General features: G+C 37.6%; 1 protein-coding gene across 3 annotated transcripts in view; it reads right to left on the bottom strand.

Moving 5' to 3' along the window:
* Positions 1–15,761, bottom strand: part of necab3 (N-terminal EF-hand calcium binding protein 3) — a 98,591-nt gene that overhangs the window by 57,248 nt on the left and 25,582 nt on the right. For all 3 annotated transcript variants that reach the window (XM_015364631.2, XM_006639390.3, XM_015364630.2), the window contains one exon: positions 5,907–5,931. In XM_015364631.2, the coding sequence (XP_015220117.2) occupies positions 5,907–5,931 (25 nt within the window). The remainder of the gene's footprint in view (positions 1–5,906; positions 5,932–15,761) is intronic.

The following is a 15,761-nucleotide window of genomic DNA, read 5'->3' as shown; positions in this document are numbered from 1 at the left end:
AAATGACTCTTACTGTTCACCAGTTCAGTTCACACAGTGCATGACAGTGATGAGACTCCAATCCTCGTGGGGATTTTCTGAGACAAGACCAGCCCACTAGGAGAATCCTAGTCACAGTCAGCTAGCAACGTGACCCCAGCTCGAGCCCGCGACATCAGGATCAACCTGCAACTGGAGCAGGAGCCTTCTCTTGTTCAGCTGCTCAGGAGCTCAACTACCCAAATACCGATTGATCTTCTAATGAGTAAAGCTCATAAACAAATTGGATAACAAAAGTTCCTTTACGAGCGCAGGGATTGCTCGAATCCATCTCAAAACAAGGTGATGGTATTTTTCTGTTGTGCTTTTACAGTTGTAGAAATGCGGGTGAGGAGGCACAACACATTGATTGAGACAGGCCTATTAGTAGCAGAAAAAATAAACTATCGAGCAGTTGAATAAAGTTATAAAAGATACTAAGCTATGGTACTTGAACCTCCCGTATGTTGCTTGAGGGGTTTGTTAAGTGTCAAATGAAACAGCTCGATGGGCAGGCATATCAGAGGAGCGCTTCCACATTCTCCCCCTGTGGTTCAGGGCTCAGGGTGTGAGCCAGGATGCAAAACACAATCACCCAATCCAAATTCTCAAATGAAAAAAATGTTACCATTAATTGTCAGTCATGAAATTGACTTTCCTTTCAATTGCACACTGTGACCATTTGATCTTGTTTTACTTTTATAATATTTGCAAACTTTTAAAACATTTGCTATTCATAGAAAATCGTTGACATGGGCTGGTTAAAACATTCTCTTAGCCTAATTGTTTTTCCCTAGACTGTTGGAGACAGTTTGTATGAAGGCTCTGAGTTAATTCAATAAAAAGATCAAATAAAAGATCTGATCCTGGTCCTGTCTTGTTGTGTTTAAGATTCAAGAGATTCAATGTGGCTATTGGGTCACGTGTTTTTCTCTCCAGGTCTCTGTCAGCCTTCAATCAGAGACAGGCTGTACTGATGGTCTGGCCAAGGACAGTCTAACAGAAGAGTGCCTCTGCCATTAGACCTGTCGGATTGGATCAGCAGGACCCATGAGTGAGCGCAGTCTCTGAACTGCCTTAATCAAGGCCTGTCAACAGGGAATAAAGCACATTGTATATATATTCAATGATTTATGCAGTTATCCACTTTCTTGCTCTTGTATTTATCTTTAATTGAATCAACTTTTGTGATCCTTGCCAGTCTTGCCAGTGCCACCAGGCACCGGCAAATGCATAACAGCATTAAGTTTTAAACAGACTTCCAGCAGAACACAGAGGCCAGAACCTGTATGTCTGCTTCATACAAGGTTAACAAATAACAAGATCAGTTATTGAGTTTTATTCTTAATGCCCCGTGTAAGAAATGGTCCATTTTTTAATGTAATTCTCTATTAGACAGAATATTTCTAAGATTTATTTTATTCCACATCTTGTATTTCCAATGCGATAAAATTAAAACAAAGCTGACTATAAGCATGATGGAGTGAATAAATAATAAAACAATATACTCGGGAAATCCAGAAAGATAAAAATTGCAGGAAATGGTGGTGTCTTTTATTTATGTAAATAATTATACTCTGATAAAATAACAATATCTAATATTTAGTAATTTACAAATTATAGGTATAGTACCAGTCTTAGTACACAACTCTGTTTTAGTGTATGTTCTTTTTAAACAAGACTGAATCATTTTTACTCTATGATCTGTAAAGCCATACTTTCACTTCAAATTCTAGAATAATTTCTATGAATCAATCAATATTTCCAAAATAAGTCTCACGATTATTGGCTAATTAATGTCAATTGAGAAAAAAATATTATCTTCATTGATGACATGGAGACCAAAGAACAACACCTGGTAGTCTAGAGCCTTGTATCTGCAGAACATACAACATAAGGAGTTTTCTCTTTCATTATGATGAATTTCACATTTTATGCCCTGGACATTTTATGTCAATCTGTACTTCTGTAATAACTTTAATTACTCATAGACCTACTTTTAATGAGTGTAATTGGATTAGTTTTATTTTCAACAGTGGTATACTGATATGCTGTACCAATTACTAAGCTTTTACTGCAGAGCAAAGCTTTCAAATAATTTTTGGGAGGAGCTGAAAGTGGTTTGCAGGACCAGAATCTGTTCATGTTATCTAAACAAGAATTCAGTGGAGGGGCAGCTCAGTTTGTATGATAAGGGCTCAGGAAGATGTGCATGTAAGGCAGAGAAGCACCTCAGAATTATTCTACAGACATTTGCTAAGCATTTTTACGGACAAACACACTCCAAAGCTCTCCTGACCTTTCTGCTGTGCAAGAAAAAGCCTCCCAGAAAGAAATCTGCTCAGCTCAAATAAACACTGCGAAAAAAAGTAGGCCAGAATTTTTATTTTATTTAGTGGCTCAAATGATTCTGATTTTGCTCTCTACACTTAAGACCGGCATACTGCTGGTATCCATAGAACAAACTCACCACTCAGAGAGGAATTGAATCAAACATCAGGATCTCAAATTGGAGATCTTTAATAATCTTTAATAAGTGATGTGTCTGAAACGTAATTAGTGGCATCCTGTTCTTACATAGCTCTCTCCCCTCCAAAACAGAAATATTGAAGCAGTTGGGAATTCAACAGCTTTTCTAACAATACTGGCCAATAAAAGTCGCACCAAAGAAAATCAATTTATTTGCACCTGTCTACTCATGACGACACATTAAATGGAGTTTAACAACAACAGTTCAGGAGGAATGCCGGCAATTCAATTTGCCTTAGCTGTCCTTAATCATAATTGTTCCTGGCATCATTTCCTAAAAAATTGTTATAAAACAACGACTGGGTCACTCCTCTCCCTCCCCAGCCAAGCTGGTTAAGCCAAATTTACTATGACTAAACACTCAATAAACATGTATTCAATACATTTAATTCTGGATGAATCCTCATGAACTCAAGAATGGGGTGTAAGTACAATCTGCATTCTGACCATCTGTGTGTTATGTTCACATATTACACTTTCCGTTTTCATTCTTAAGCATCTCTTTATGCCAAACAGGAACAAACTGTCCAGTTCTAGTAATGAAACCAACAGGTTAGGATTCTTCATTAAATGGTTGGATGAGAGTCTGGGAGAAATAACAGTCAATCAAACAAGCAAGAAGCACTTGCTCTTGTGATTTCACAGAAGATGTCTTACATGTGCGTTTCTCTTTGGAGTGTTTGAGCTTCCACTTTTTTGGTAAACCAAGGCAATTACAAACCCAGTAAGAAGCCCTTTAATTGGTGCTACTCATTTCCTCTGCCTAGTCTAAATAGTGAGCTTCTTTCGTCTCTTGACATTAGGCCTTTACCATCGCCTGCAAAGGCAATTATCCAAACACAAGGTCAGACACATCAGGGTTCCTGGTAAAAAGCAAGGCTCTAAACCATGTGATCTTGAAGATGTCTTTTTCTTTACTCAAACATTATCTTCCTAGGAAGACTGCATGAAACTAAACCAATTAATTTGTAAAAAAAAAGGACATGCATTTTCTTCTGAAATGACTTATTCTACATGCATAAAATGCATAGCCTTTCTTTCTCTCACCTTTTTAAGCACGCCAAGTGTATCATATAGGAAACAATTTTTCATTTTAATCTTTTAATATTTTCCCCCTCCTTATTCAGTTGGGAATGGTTTGGGAAAGATGTGATTTGTCCTCCTGTCTCACTGCTGTGCTCACAAAATGGCTGTAAACGATTGAACAGCACACAAGAGCAAAATGTTCCGATTAACTTAACTGCTTTCTTATACTGTAGTCTCCAAACCACAGGGCACCAGTATTTTTCAGGGGACTGACAAAGAACCAGCAGCTTTTGTGCGTATAAAATAAAAACAAGATCCAGGCTAGTCCCCTTCTGCACCAGAGTGGCTGTACCCATGATGCAACAAAACTGAAAAGTTTGATTTGTTTGGTTATTTATTTTTGCATTTCCTAATAATGGGTTTTGGCATCACAAGTCTGGCATCACAATCATGTATAAATTAAACTCTCTTCCTTTTCACTCAGTCAGCTCCACCTCACCCAGCCCATTATTTGCAATTCCTATGACAGTCTCACAGTCAGATTTTAGAGGTGAAAAAACATCCTGTGACCTCCAAGTCATAGGGCTCAAAATACAAAGTAGGAGTGCTGTTATTCGCTTAATTAAATTCAGATATAAGATGTAGTTACACATCTTAAAAATGTGCCTTTTCTGAAAATTAAGTTTTCTGAAGAAATACAAACCTATTTCTCATTGTCCATTCAGACTGGTCTTACTTTATTTACCTTCTTTGAAAAACAATTAGAGACTCTAAAACCCTTTAAAATCCAATTATCTTAATTCCAAGCATCTTCCCTTTCAGTTCCCAGAAATAGTCTTTCTGTTAATGACACTCATGAATACAGTAAGTTTTAATTTAAACTTGAAAGGAAAAGCAAAGAGCACAGATCTAAAATATGAACAGTAATAAAATTAGAAACAAATGTGAATGGTTTTTGTATACAGACTGAATCCTTTTATTGTAGCTCAAGACAGATCGGTACAGTAACACTTATCCACCACATACAGAAGTCACGTTTGTACTCATGGACACAGTATCATCAGTGCATTTTTCAGGTTTTCTGCCTTAAATAAATTCTATGAAATTCTATGAAATACATCTCCAGTACAATAGCAAAAAGCTGCAGAAATAGAAATTGTACTTTTAAAAAAAGCTCTGTCGATCTGTCACTCTGAATGTCTGCACTTGTCATGTATAATGCCATCAATCTTGTTTGGCATTTGAGTGGTGTGAATGGGCTTTATACCTATTCCATCATCATCATCATACTTCATTAGGTCCATTTCTTGTCCTCTCTTTGGAGGCATCTATTGCTCCTGTAATTCTTTTCCTAGACCTGTCACATGAGTACACCTGGATGGCTCCAGGCTAGATTGAAGCATTCTCTAAAGAGAAAAATGAGCACACACGGGACTTTGAAAAGGACCTGCATTTGGAGTATCACTGGAAATCTTCAACACTCTCTTCCTTGGAAGCAAATTGGCATGATATGTGTTGATCTAATCAAAATAGTCATTTCAAGCCATGGATATTACAGATTTTACCCAATTCTTTTATTTCTATTACAATGTATGTATTGTAGTGAGCAGTGCATTGCATTGACTCTGTCCTGAACCACTAAAAACCTCTAAAGAAATAACCTTCTACAACACATCAGAAATGGAAACGGACCTTAATTGTGCATTTAATATCAGTTAGCTTATTATCTTTGGAAATAACATTTTGGCATTCCCTTAAATATTATATTGTAGGTCAAAAGACCTATACAAAGAGTCTTTGTGAGATGTGGCTTAGAAATGTGTGTTTTAAACCTGTCAAGCACAAGCTTCAGACTAGTTTCAGGGCAATCGGCATTCATATAGCAGCTACAATGAGTGATTTTATTACTTCTCAAATGGATGTGTGGATGGACTGGTAGCATGTTCTCATTAATCATCACAAAGTACTCAGCAAAATACCACTAACAGTATTTTATGTAGTCCTACAATGCAGATTGTTACTTTAAATGTTCACCAGAGTCTATGTGTAACCTGGCTAAAATTTCAGTACAATTGTTAGTGATTCTTATCACAATAAAAGGGACTTACTGATACACTTCCAAGAAACTTAAAATTAGTTGCTAAAAAATAGGAGCTATCTCAGTAGATCAGACATTCTTGTTAGTTTTCATATGGTAATCTGAATGGCAATTTCAGGTTATCTGAACATCAGTTAACAGATTAAAAGATCACTCAAAGTCCATTTTTGATTACATTGCTTTTAAACACCAACAGTTTGTATTTCCGAAAGGTAGGTATATAACATGAACTCACCATTCTTGTCTGCCCTTCGAAACATCTGAAAGAAAAAGAAGAAAATGTTAATATCTGTTAAAGAACAGGTAGATCTTCATTCCATGATGAAAGGTAAAAAAAGAAACACAAAATTTCAGCTGAGGAGGCTTCACTTAAAATAGCTGCCACTTAGCTATTTTCAGTCTGCACATGGATGCTGAAGACAGTTAACAGTGAAATAATGTCTAATCTAGGTTTTATAATGGGTCTGCACATTTCAGTAATGGTAGCTGCTTGCCTTGCTGTAGGTGATTCACCAGAAACCTGTCCTCTCGTTTACAGCCTGTTGAGTGACAAGCACTCAGACTGCATGCTCTATACCACATGTAAGGACTCTGTCATTAACATTCACAGTCTTTGCATGAGTCTGAACGGGCTATGACATCCATTATGGCAGTAGTGTGGAGGAGTGATTAGGGCTGTGGGTTCAAATCCCAGGTGGGGACACAACACACTTGAGCAAGATACTTCACTTTGATTGTTCCAATTAAATTCCCAGTTGAATAAATGAGCACAAATGTAAGTGAGTGTCACCCGTTTGAATGACTCTCTTCTAATGAGTTTGTAGCCCCGTTGCTGCCATCTGCCCAATTATGAAAAAATGATCAGGGGAAAGGTTACAGATGAGAGAAAGCCATCATGTTCATTTGAGTAATCCACAGATATTATCCAGAGGATCCCAGGGAATTGGCTTCAACAAAATGGTTTGGCTCGTCCCAGACACCAACTACACTTAGTGTAAAAAATGTGCTTCATCTTGTAAGTCCTAAATATATGTCCACTTCATTTCCAGTTATGCACTTTTGCACTTGTTACACAGCTGAACTTGAAGCAATTTGGATTCCCTGAGCTGAAGATTGTAGAGATTACGTTTTTTTAACCTACCGAGCATAACATTTAATTTAGAGCAGAATTATTTTAGCTGCTCTTATAGGAACTAATGCCAGGCCAACTAATGTTCTCCAGGTTTTATAGGTGTCTTTCAGTTAACCACTCCTGGTTAATTGTTTAAAAAACAGCAAAGATGGATAAAGGTAAAAAAATGGCAATCTTGCTTGTATTCAAGTGACAAAATCAAGTGAATATAAGTAGTGTAAAAATCCTAAACCCACTGGGGTCTGCTGGTGTCCGTGTGTACCTTGCTAATTGCACAGATGGGACAGCGGGTGATGGAGCTGGCCTGCTGAGAACTGTGGCACCCAGACTTGAGCCAAGAAAGTGTTCCCTCACCCTCCTTTCTCTCTTCACTTCAAAGACCCTTCAGAAAGCGCTACTTTAATCTAAATTTGTATTTCATTCCGGCGTGCATCTCCAGGCCGGTGGCTGTAAAAATTTCACATTATTAGAGAGCTCATTTTCCAGTGAGACTAGGCAGGGGGAAGGCATGAAGGTTGTTAAGGGAAAGTCTGATTCGCTCTTCTAATCATCAGTTTCCCTGTTCACAGAAGTGAGCGCTCTTGAGACGTAAAGGCACAATGCACATCAATCATTGCTGAGCAGGGGGCAGCTTTACTGCTTGTTCTTTTATCAGGCCCTATTTGCTGAAATTAATGAACCTGCTTGAGCTCAGTCACCACCTGTATCAGTTCTTACTCAATAGTTGCATAACACATGATGACCTCAATAGAATTGCATACTAATCAGCAGGTAGCACTTATGTGTCACCTGTGTTTCAGAGTTGGTTGTTTTCTTTTCTTGAGGAGATTCCAGACACACTTTATAAACTAGCTGTCTTTTGTTTCACTTTTGCAATTGTATTTGGATCCAGTTTAGAGGAAAATTGGCAGTGTAGCTTGCTAAAAGTTAAACCTGGATTTTTTCATTTTCCCATATTTTTGGTAGAACTAAGCCAGACTTCTGCTTTTCTGAAAAATTGTATCCCCCAGTCTGTCTTGATTTACTGTATTCCTGCAAGCAATTTCACAATGTTTTATTACACTTTACCACACTATATTGTTACAAATATTGGGATACAAAACTAGGGAAATATCAGGAATAACTGAGTGTGCATAGTATCTAAATTAAATAATCATGAACCCAAATTGATAGATGGTTTTGCCACACAACATAAATATACAACATCCATGTAATGCTATTTACAAATTTATACACTAGGCATCCCAGAAACCTTGTTTTCTAACCACCTAGAAAAACCACAGACTGCTACGGAGTATTCAAACTCTTATATAACACCTACAAAGGCCAAATGAAGAGAAGAATACAACCTACGATTTAATCTCTCTCTGCAAACCTGGATGCTGCAAAGTATCCAATAACCAGAAGAGCCTATTTTTAACCCATGGGATCTTAACACCAGAAATCAAAGTTCACATCAACAACAACAACACAATAGCAAAGTCTCTTAACAAGGTTCAAATACATAACCTCAATCTTGTCTTCCTGGATAATCAGGACAAGGGGCTCTCTCCTTCTGTCTTCCTCTCCTGTGTCACCCTGTCTCTTTTAATCTGTCTGTACCTGCTTGTTTTTATGCTTTTATGTTCTTAGACTCTTGGTTGACACTTATTAATTTACCCAGAACTTAATTTAACTAAAGTAAACGAGGTGAACCTTACCATTGCTTAGATCACTGAATCTGAGATCCCTGCATCTCAACAAATATCCTCCTTGCTTTGAAACTTGAAATGTTGTCAATAGCCTGGTGTTACCCATTGCATTTAGATTCTCGAAAAGGCACTATATAACATTATCTCTGTAACCCTTTATATGAACATATACAGTATTTTCATTCAGACCATGTTAAACTGAAGTAGAAACAAAACTAGACGGTGGTATTCTGAGGAATTTGTGATTATTTCTGTCTATGTTTTGTTATTGTGTAATCCACATTTAAGGCTATCGACTACTTTCTTCTCCTGATGTTAAATGGCATTCTGAAAGTAAATAGATACATTTAACTTGCTAAATGTTTCAAGGAAAAACAGCCTTTGTATGGTCTTCAGGAAGCAGACTGTGAGGCTGGGTACATTAGAAAATAGGAAACATTAGTTCCAATTTCTGTCTCACAATGGAGTAGGACTCTCGGCTGACACTTTTCACACAGAAAACTGAGCATCACATTATATTAATGAAAAGCTCATTAAAGCAAGGTTAATCTATTATGAAAGTGGGGGGGGGGACATGGCTGTGTGTCTGAAGTGATTTGTTCATTTAATTTAAGATAACTAGCAAATTAATTTTTCTATTACAAAAAAAAAACTGCCGAGCTCCAGCTTTTTAACTTCAGTGCCTCATAATGAGTGTTGATGAAAATTGTTCACACAAGGGAGCATTAAGGAAAGAAAATGAAAAAGTGGAAGTTACGTGATTGGAATTCCTTATATACTGCAAGAAATAATCACATAATGAAATCAAACTGTGGTAGAAAAGCCTCAGCAATTAATACTTTTTATGTAATTATTACCTTATTGTCATAAGATAATATGCTTTTAAACAGGAAAAAGACATAGCAAAATATGAGTGTACAATTACAATCTCAAAAATACTGCACTTAATTTAATTTTTAATTTACAAAATATTCAAAACCACACTATCCATGAATAAACTACATTATTGTAGGGAAACCGTGGTAACTTGGCAGAAATACAGAGCTGTAGAATTTTATAAGGGCTATAGTAATGGAAAATTGATTCTTTAGTACTTTACTCTTTCAGTTAGAAAAGCACAATTTCCTGAATGTCCCTCTGCCTCCTTGCAATGCAGAATGGTGAACCTCTCAAGTCAAGATCAAAAGATTTATAGATTTAGAATCTGAGACACCACTTCGAGTGACACAACACGCATTTCAAATAGTACAACAATCTTGTTTTTGTTTTCTGCAAAAATATGGTCAGTCCCAGAGGCTAGAATTATGTATAAAAGGCAATAAATCACACAGTGATATTAATACATTTAAAAGGACAATGTTTTAAACTGAACTAAGAACTGATATATCTGGTATCTACAATGAGATACTATACTGTTTGACCAAACAGTATTTGACCAAATTGTTCCATTTTCATGCAAAGAACTATAATACATCAAGACTTGTATACAAAAATAAGCTGATCCTCATGTTTTGTGCTTGATAAAGTACTTTATTTGCAACACACATAATAACACCAGGGAGAATTCCTTTCAAGGGCAATTAGAAAAACAAAACAGAAATAAAAGTAACAGTACACCAGCATGCTTGTACATTTGCATACCTCAAGGTGCATCTTCAAAATGCTAATGAGTCCATCAAGAAAACAATTACACCTATGAACCTTGTTTCCTCATCAGCACTTAAAAATAAAATATGAGAATGCAATAACGTTTTCTTTGCAAAAGCTGAACATGTTAATCAGATAAAACAAAAGCCAGAGTAACAGAGTCAAGTCTGACAGTATAACTAATGGGTGAGGAGGGGGGGGGGATTTTATTATTTGATGTTTATGGTGAGAAGAGAATTCACATCAAATTACCAGGGATAATGGCTTGACAACAACATTCCAATGTAAATTTGAAAGGGATTTAGTTGTTTTAAAATTTAAATTTAATCTGAGCAAACATGTTTAGGTTCGCCATGTATTTGCAACATTAGCAACACTTTCTAAAGCATTTTACTTATGAAAGGCCTGGACATATAACACTATGTTATATAACACTGCATGTGCTAAGAGAAACCCATTTACACATGTCCCTGAAAGCAGTGATGCCTGTCTTGAGATTAGAAACTCTTTAATAACTCATTAGTCTGTTTTCACACAGTGATTAACATGCTGGAAATGATTGCATATATACACACACCTGTTTTTTTTTTCTTTTGTTGAAATGAAGAAGACCAATCACAGCAAACTGGAGCAAAATGGTTGCACAAAACAGAGTCCAGGTGCAGCTTTTACTGAGGACTGGACACAAGCGCACTTCATTCAAGTGAAGGCAATAGAGAGTATGATTATCAGCACCTGCGTGGAAGTCCTGCAGTGCTCATGTTTCTCAGAAGGGCTGAGAAGGGCTGCTGTCACGCAGGCTATCTGCCAAACTTTCTCCCAGCCGCCCACTCACACTTACCTGCTGAGAGTCTCAGGGCTCTGTTAATGATGGCAGCAAGTCCAAGAGTTGTACTGCTGAGCTAGACAGTGGCACCAGGCCATCACAGTGTCCCTGAAACAAGTCTGCGTCAGTGTCAAGTGAAGACTGCAGATTCTTGACACAAGAACAAGGTGGCTTTTCCTGCTTAATTTAGGACAGTTCATTCTGACAGCTTGATTATCCTGCTGGTAATCTGTGAAGCAAGGCTCAAATTCCAGTCTCAGACTTCACTACTCACTAGAATCAGTGTCATAGCAGAGTCCTGCTCCAACACAGTTCATATACTAATCATCTACCAATTTACAAGGTATAACGACTTCCAAGAATCAGATGCTTTATGAATGAATACTGACAGTTTTAAAAGAAGGATAGCATCAGAGGTAAAAATCATCACGTTATCAATTGAATACATTGCTTCTTCAAAATCAGTGAGTAGAAAACAATTCAGTCCCATAAGTTATCAGTTTCCAGATCTACAGTAACATCACTTGATTCAGTGGTTTTCAACATTATTACCCCTGTTTCTCTGTTTTTTCATCATCACTTAATCACAGGTGCTAATTGATGCCTTTAATCAATCTTGCCATTACTTGTTTTTCTGTTGGTTGTCCTTGGTCCCAGAAATATCCTACTTCAAGTATACTGTTGCATGTACAAAACCCTCCCCAACTTGTTTATTAAGAGTTTGGTACTATTCCATGTTTCTGTTTATTTTGGGATTTTGCGTCTCCCTGTTGTGGACATCATCAGAGAAGAAGATAGCAGACTTGCTAAACAGTCAGTAACACATCAATCAGCTGTCAAAGAGCTGACTGGCTGGAGCAGAAGTATCTCAAACTAGGGTTCGCAGTTTCTTCAACTGTTTCAGAGGAGCTGTTGTCTCCAGTATTGATATGTTTACAAATAAAACACAAATGTCATTAATAGTATGGGGGCTTAATGAGGTTCTTAGTTTAGTTGAAGATTAGAATGTTAAGGGAAAAAGAAGGTATAAGTCCAGATTGTTAAAAATTTAATTCACACTTCAACATCCCTGCAGGCAGACATGCTTATTTAGAGCCAACTCAATCATTTTCTAATTCAGCATATCTGCCCACTGGGACAAAAAAAAGGCACTTAACTGTGAATTTAATTTTAAACAAATTCTCGAATATCCAGGCCTTTTTTCCTTATCATTCAGCAAATTGAGCAACTTAAATTCTTTTGAAGAGCAATGACTGTTCAACTCACTTTCAGATGACGTGCAAAAGTTGTTCATGACTTGAATGAGCGAGCCTGCAAAGGGTGGTATGGCCTGTGGAAAGTGTGAAGATTATCTCGCAGATGTTATGCCAAAAGTGTTCTACCGAATCAACCAGCACCAGTCTTGGTTTTTCACCAGCTGTCACACACAGAATTCCAGCTGCTCTCACAGCGCCAACATTGGCACAGTACCTTGGAAGTGGTCACAGGCTGCTAGGATAGCTTCATAATTCTCCACCTCCTCACACGACAGGTCCAGTTACACTCCCTGGTCCTCCTTGTCTACACTCACCACCAGCTGTATGGCCTTCTCCACTGACCTGCCATTTAGGTGAGCAACAAGCTCAGATTTTTTCTTGAACACCCCCCACAGACCTTACCCAGTAAGGTGCCCAGCTCTGAGCACTGCCATTTGGCTTCTTGTCTGGTAAATCCTGAAACATCTGCTCTCCCGAACTCCTGAACCTCCTTTTCTCCATCTTTCTTGCTAAAGCTTGCCTCCCATTGAAACCTTTCGACCAGCTCCACAATGGAAGTCTGAATCAGTCAAAACAGGTTTCATCTGCCATTTTTCCATCTTTCATACTCACTTAGGGTTGAGAAGAGAAAGAAAGGGAATACATTTCTCCTTAAATAGGGTGGAGAAGATGGAGGAGTAAGATGAGAGGTTAAAGGTCAAGAGTTAGTGTAACATTGGTAGTAATAAACACTACATTATTAATCACTTTTTGATGAAAGCTTTCATTCAAAAAGACTAACATTCATACATTTTATTGGAGTTAAGTTCATGAAAAATCTTACTGAAGTTTATAGAAGCAAATTTCATACAGGAGGTAAGCCCTCAATCTCCAGTTGCTAGTGCAGAATCCTAATTACTGTGCAACAATGCTGGCTGCCCCGAAAGTACAGTGGGTGTATGATTATTTTTTTTTAACAAATCAATCGTTTTCTGATCACAATAGAGTCCTCCGAATAAAGGTTCTAGTATGCAAGTAATAATTATAATTATAATTGCTTACACTTATGTAGCGATTTTCTGGACAGTCCACTCAAAGCACTTTGCTGGTAAAGGGTACTCCCCTCCACCACCACCAATGTGCAGCACCACCTGGATGATGCAACGGTAGCCATAGTGCGCAAGAACGCTCACCGCACATCAGCTCAGTGGGGAGGAGAGCAGAGCAATGAAGCCAATTCATAGATAGGGATTAATAGGAGGCCACGATTGGTAAGGGCCAATGGGAAATTTGGCCAGGCCAGTATTGTTAATGACTACAGAGAGTCAGGACCTCGGTTTTACGTCTCATCTGAAGGACGGCGCCTGGGGCATTAGGCCCACATGGACCGCAGGGTGAGTGCCCCCTACTGGCCCCACTAACACCTCTTCCAGCAGCAACCTTAGTTCTCTTATCCAGGTACTGACCAGGCTCACACCTGCGTAGCTTCAGTGGGCTGCCAGCTGGGAATTGCAGAGTGATATGGCTGCTAAAAAGTGAAGAATCTAGAATAAATGCTTTTAACAATTTATCTCCTAGCAACTGCTGTCCATTCGAGATTTCACATAATGTCTATGCGGAACTTATAAGATCCTATTTTGTGAATGCTGAGTTCCAGTGCCATACTGTATAAGGAGGTCTTTTCTGTTAGACCAGCATAAGAATGGAAAGGACGGAGTCAACAGTTGTTATAAGTTATAAGTTCCACATAGACGTTATGTGAAATCTCGAATGGACAGCAGTTGCTAAGAGATAAATTTTCATATGATGTATGTGCTAGTACTTTGTTACACTGTATAAAAAGACTACCTTTATAACCATTTGGGGAGACTGGTTTTGGTAAGCTACTCTCCCACTTGCAAGCGTAATAAACAGCTCTTCTTTCACCAACATCAGGACTCCTACAAAACTACGAAACTAAACTACAAAAGCAACGTTGGGGATCGGGAAGGGGGCACCCAGATTTGGACCAGGGACCACGAGATCTACAGTCAAATGCTCTACCACTGAGCTATACCCCACACTACAGTTCTTACTACTGGAGTTCAGCATCCAGAACCCAAGGCACATTTCTTTTAAAATACTGTCAATAGAAAGCTAAAGACAAGACAGACATGCTGACACAGTGCTCATTAATAAATGCATTGTGGTAAACGACCAAACACAGCTAATGATTAAAGGCTTGTGACAGCTATTTTAATATTTCTTTGTTTGCTCATTTTATTTTTTAAGATCCACACTGTAAAAAAGAAATACAGAAAAAACGACTTTGAGAAACCATCTTAAGGAACAGGCCTTCCTACTTTATTTATTTGAAGGCAGCAGGGCCTTAGAGATTATCCCATCACTTTAAGTGTAACTGAGAAGCTAATAAGCTGTTGGAGTCAGGAACTAGTGGAAAAATGAAAAATGCAATAAGTAGAGCTTTATCTCTGCAAAAAACACAGTGATTTTTATAACATCATATCATTCCTCATCTTCCTATTGCTCACTGCATCAAGTCTTAATATTCTTGCAAACAAATCAGAAAGTCTTTTGAGTGATGGAGTTACAGTATAGTTAATTGGACTATTGATCTTTAAATAGCTGTGGTAACACTGCCCTTCCTAAGCAGTACAGCCAAACTGTAACTATCTAATTTTGAAAGGCTGAACTAAATAAGACTTTCCAGTCTATACAGAGATGTTGTATACAAGACTATGCATTATCCAGAAGCTAGATGCTTTTTAATGCAATTGTATATAACTAATGAGCCTTATTTTTTCAAAATGCTAGTGGAATACACAAACACACTAGAGACCATGTCTGCAGAGTCTGACCCCTCTAAGCCTCTAATTACTTAATGATCAAACTGGACACGCTATGATTTTGCATTTGTATTTACATTTAAATAGACATGTTAAATTTTAAGACACAATTAATTGTGCTGTACCTTGGTATGGTAAATTAATTGTAGTGCCACAGGAAAAATAAATACAAATTGGATAGTATTCCATGAAACTTCTAAAGCAAACATGCATAAACCCTTTCATTTTATTTAATTTTTTAAACTTTTTTAATTTTATGTTCAAATGAGGTTTTAGTCTTGTTTATATAAAGTGGAAAAGGCTGCTTCAGTACCTAATGTGTCCTGCATTTTTTGTAATAGTTTAAGCTGTGAAATGTAATTTACATATCTTAAACTGAGGTTCTTGGCAGTCCAAAAATGTTTTTATTCAAAAAGACTTGCATTCATGCATAAGAGGATACAGGAAATAATAATAATAATAATAATAATAATAATAATAATAATAATAATAATAATAATAATTTCTTACACTTATATAGCGCTTTTCTGGACACTCCACTCAAAGCGCTTTTACAGGTAATGGGGACTCCCCTCCACCACCACCAATGTGCAGCATCCACCTGGATGATGCGACAGCAGCCATAGTGCGCCAGAACGCTCCCCACACACCAGCTCTCAGTGGGGAGGAGAGCAGAGTAATGAAGCCAATTCATAGATGAATAGAAATATAGC

Source organism: Lepisosteus oculatus, chromosome 16 (assembly GCF_040954835.1).
Source record: "Lepisosteus oculatus isolate fLepOcu1 chromosome 16, fLepOcu1.hap2, whole genome shotgun sequence".
NCBI classification, from domain to species: domain Eukaryota; kingdom Metazoa; phylum Chordata; class Actinopteri; order Semionotiformes; family Lepisosteidae; genus Lepisosteus; species Lepisosteus oculatus.
This window is presented reverse-complemented; position numbering and strand designations above follow the sequence as displayed.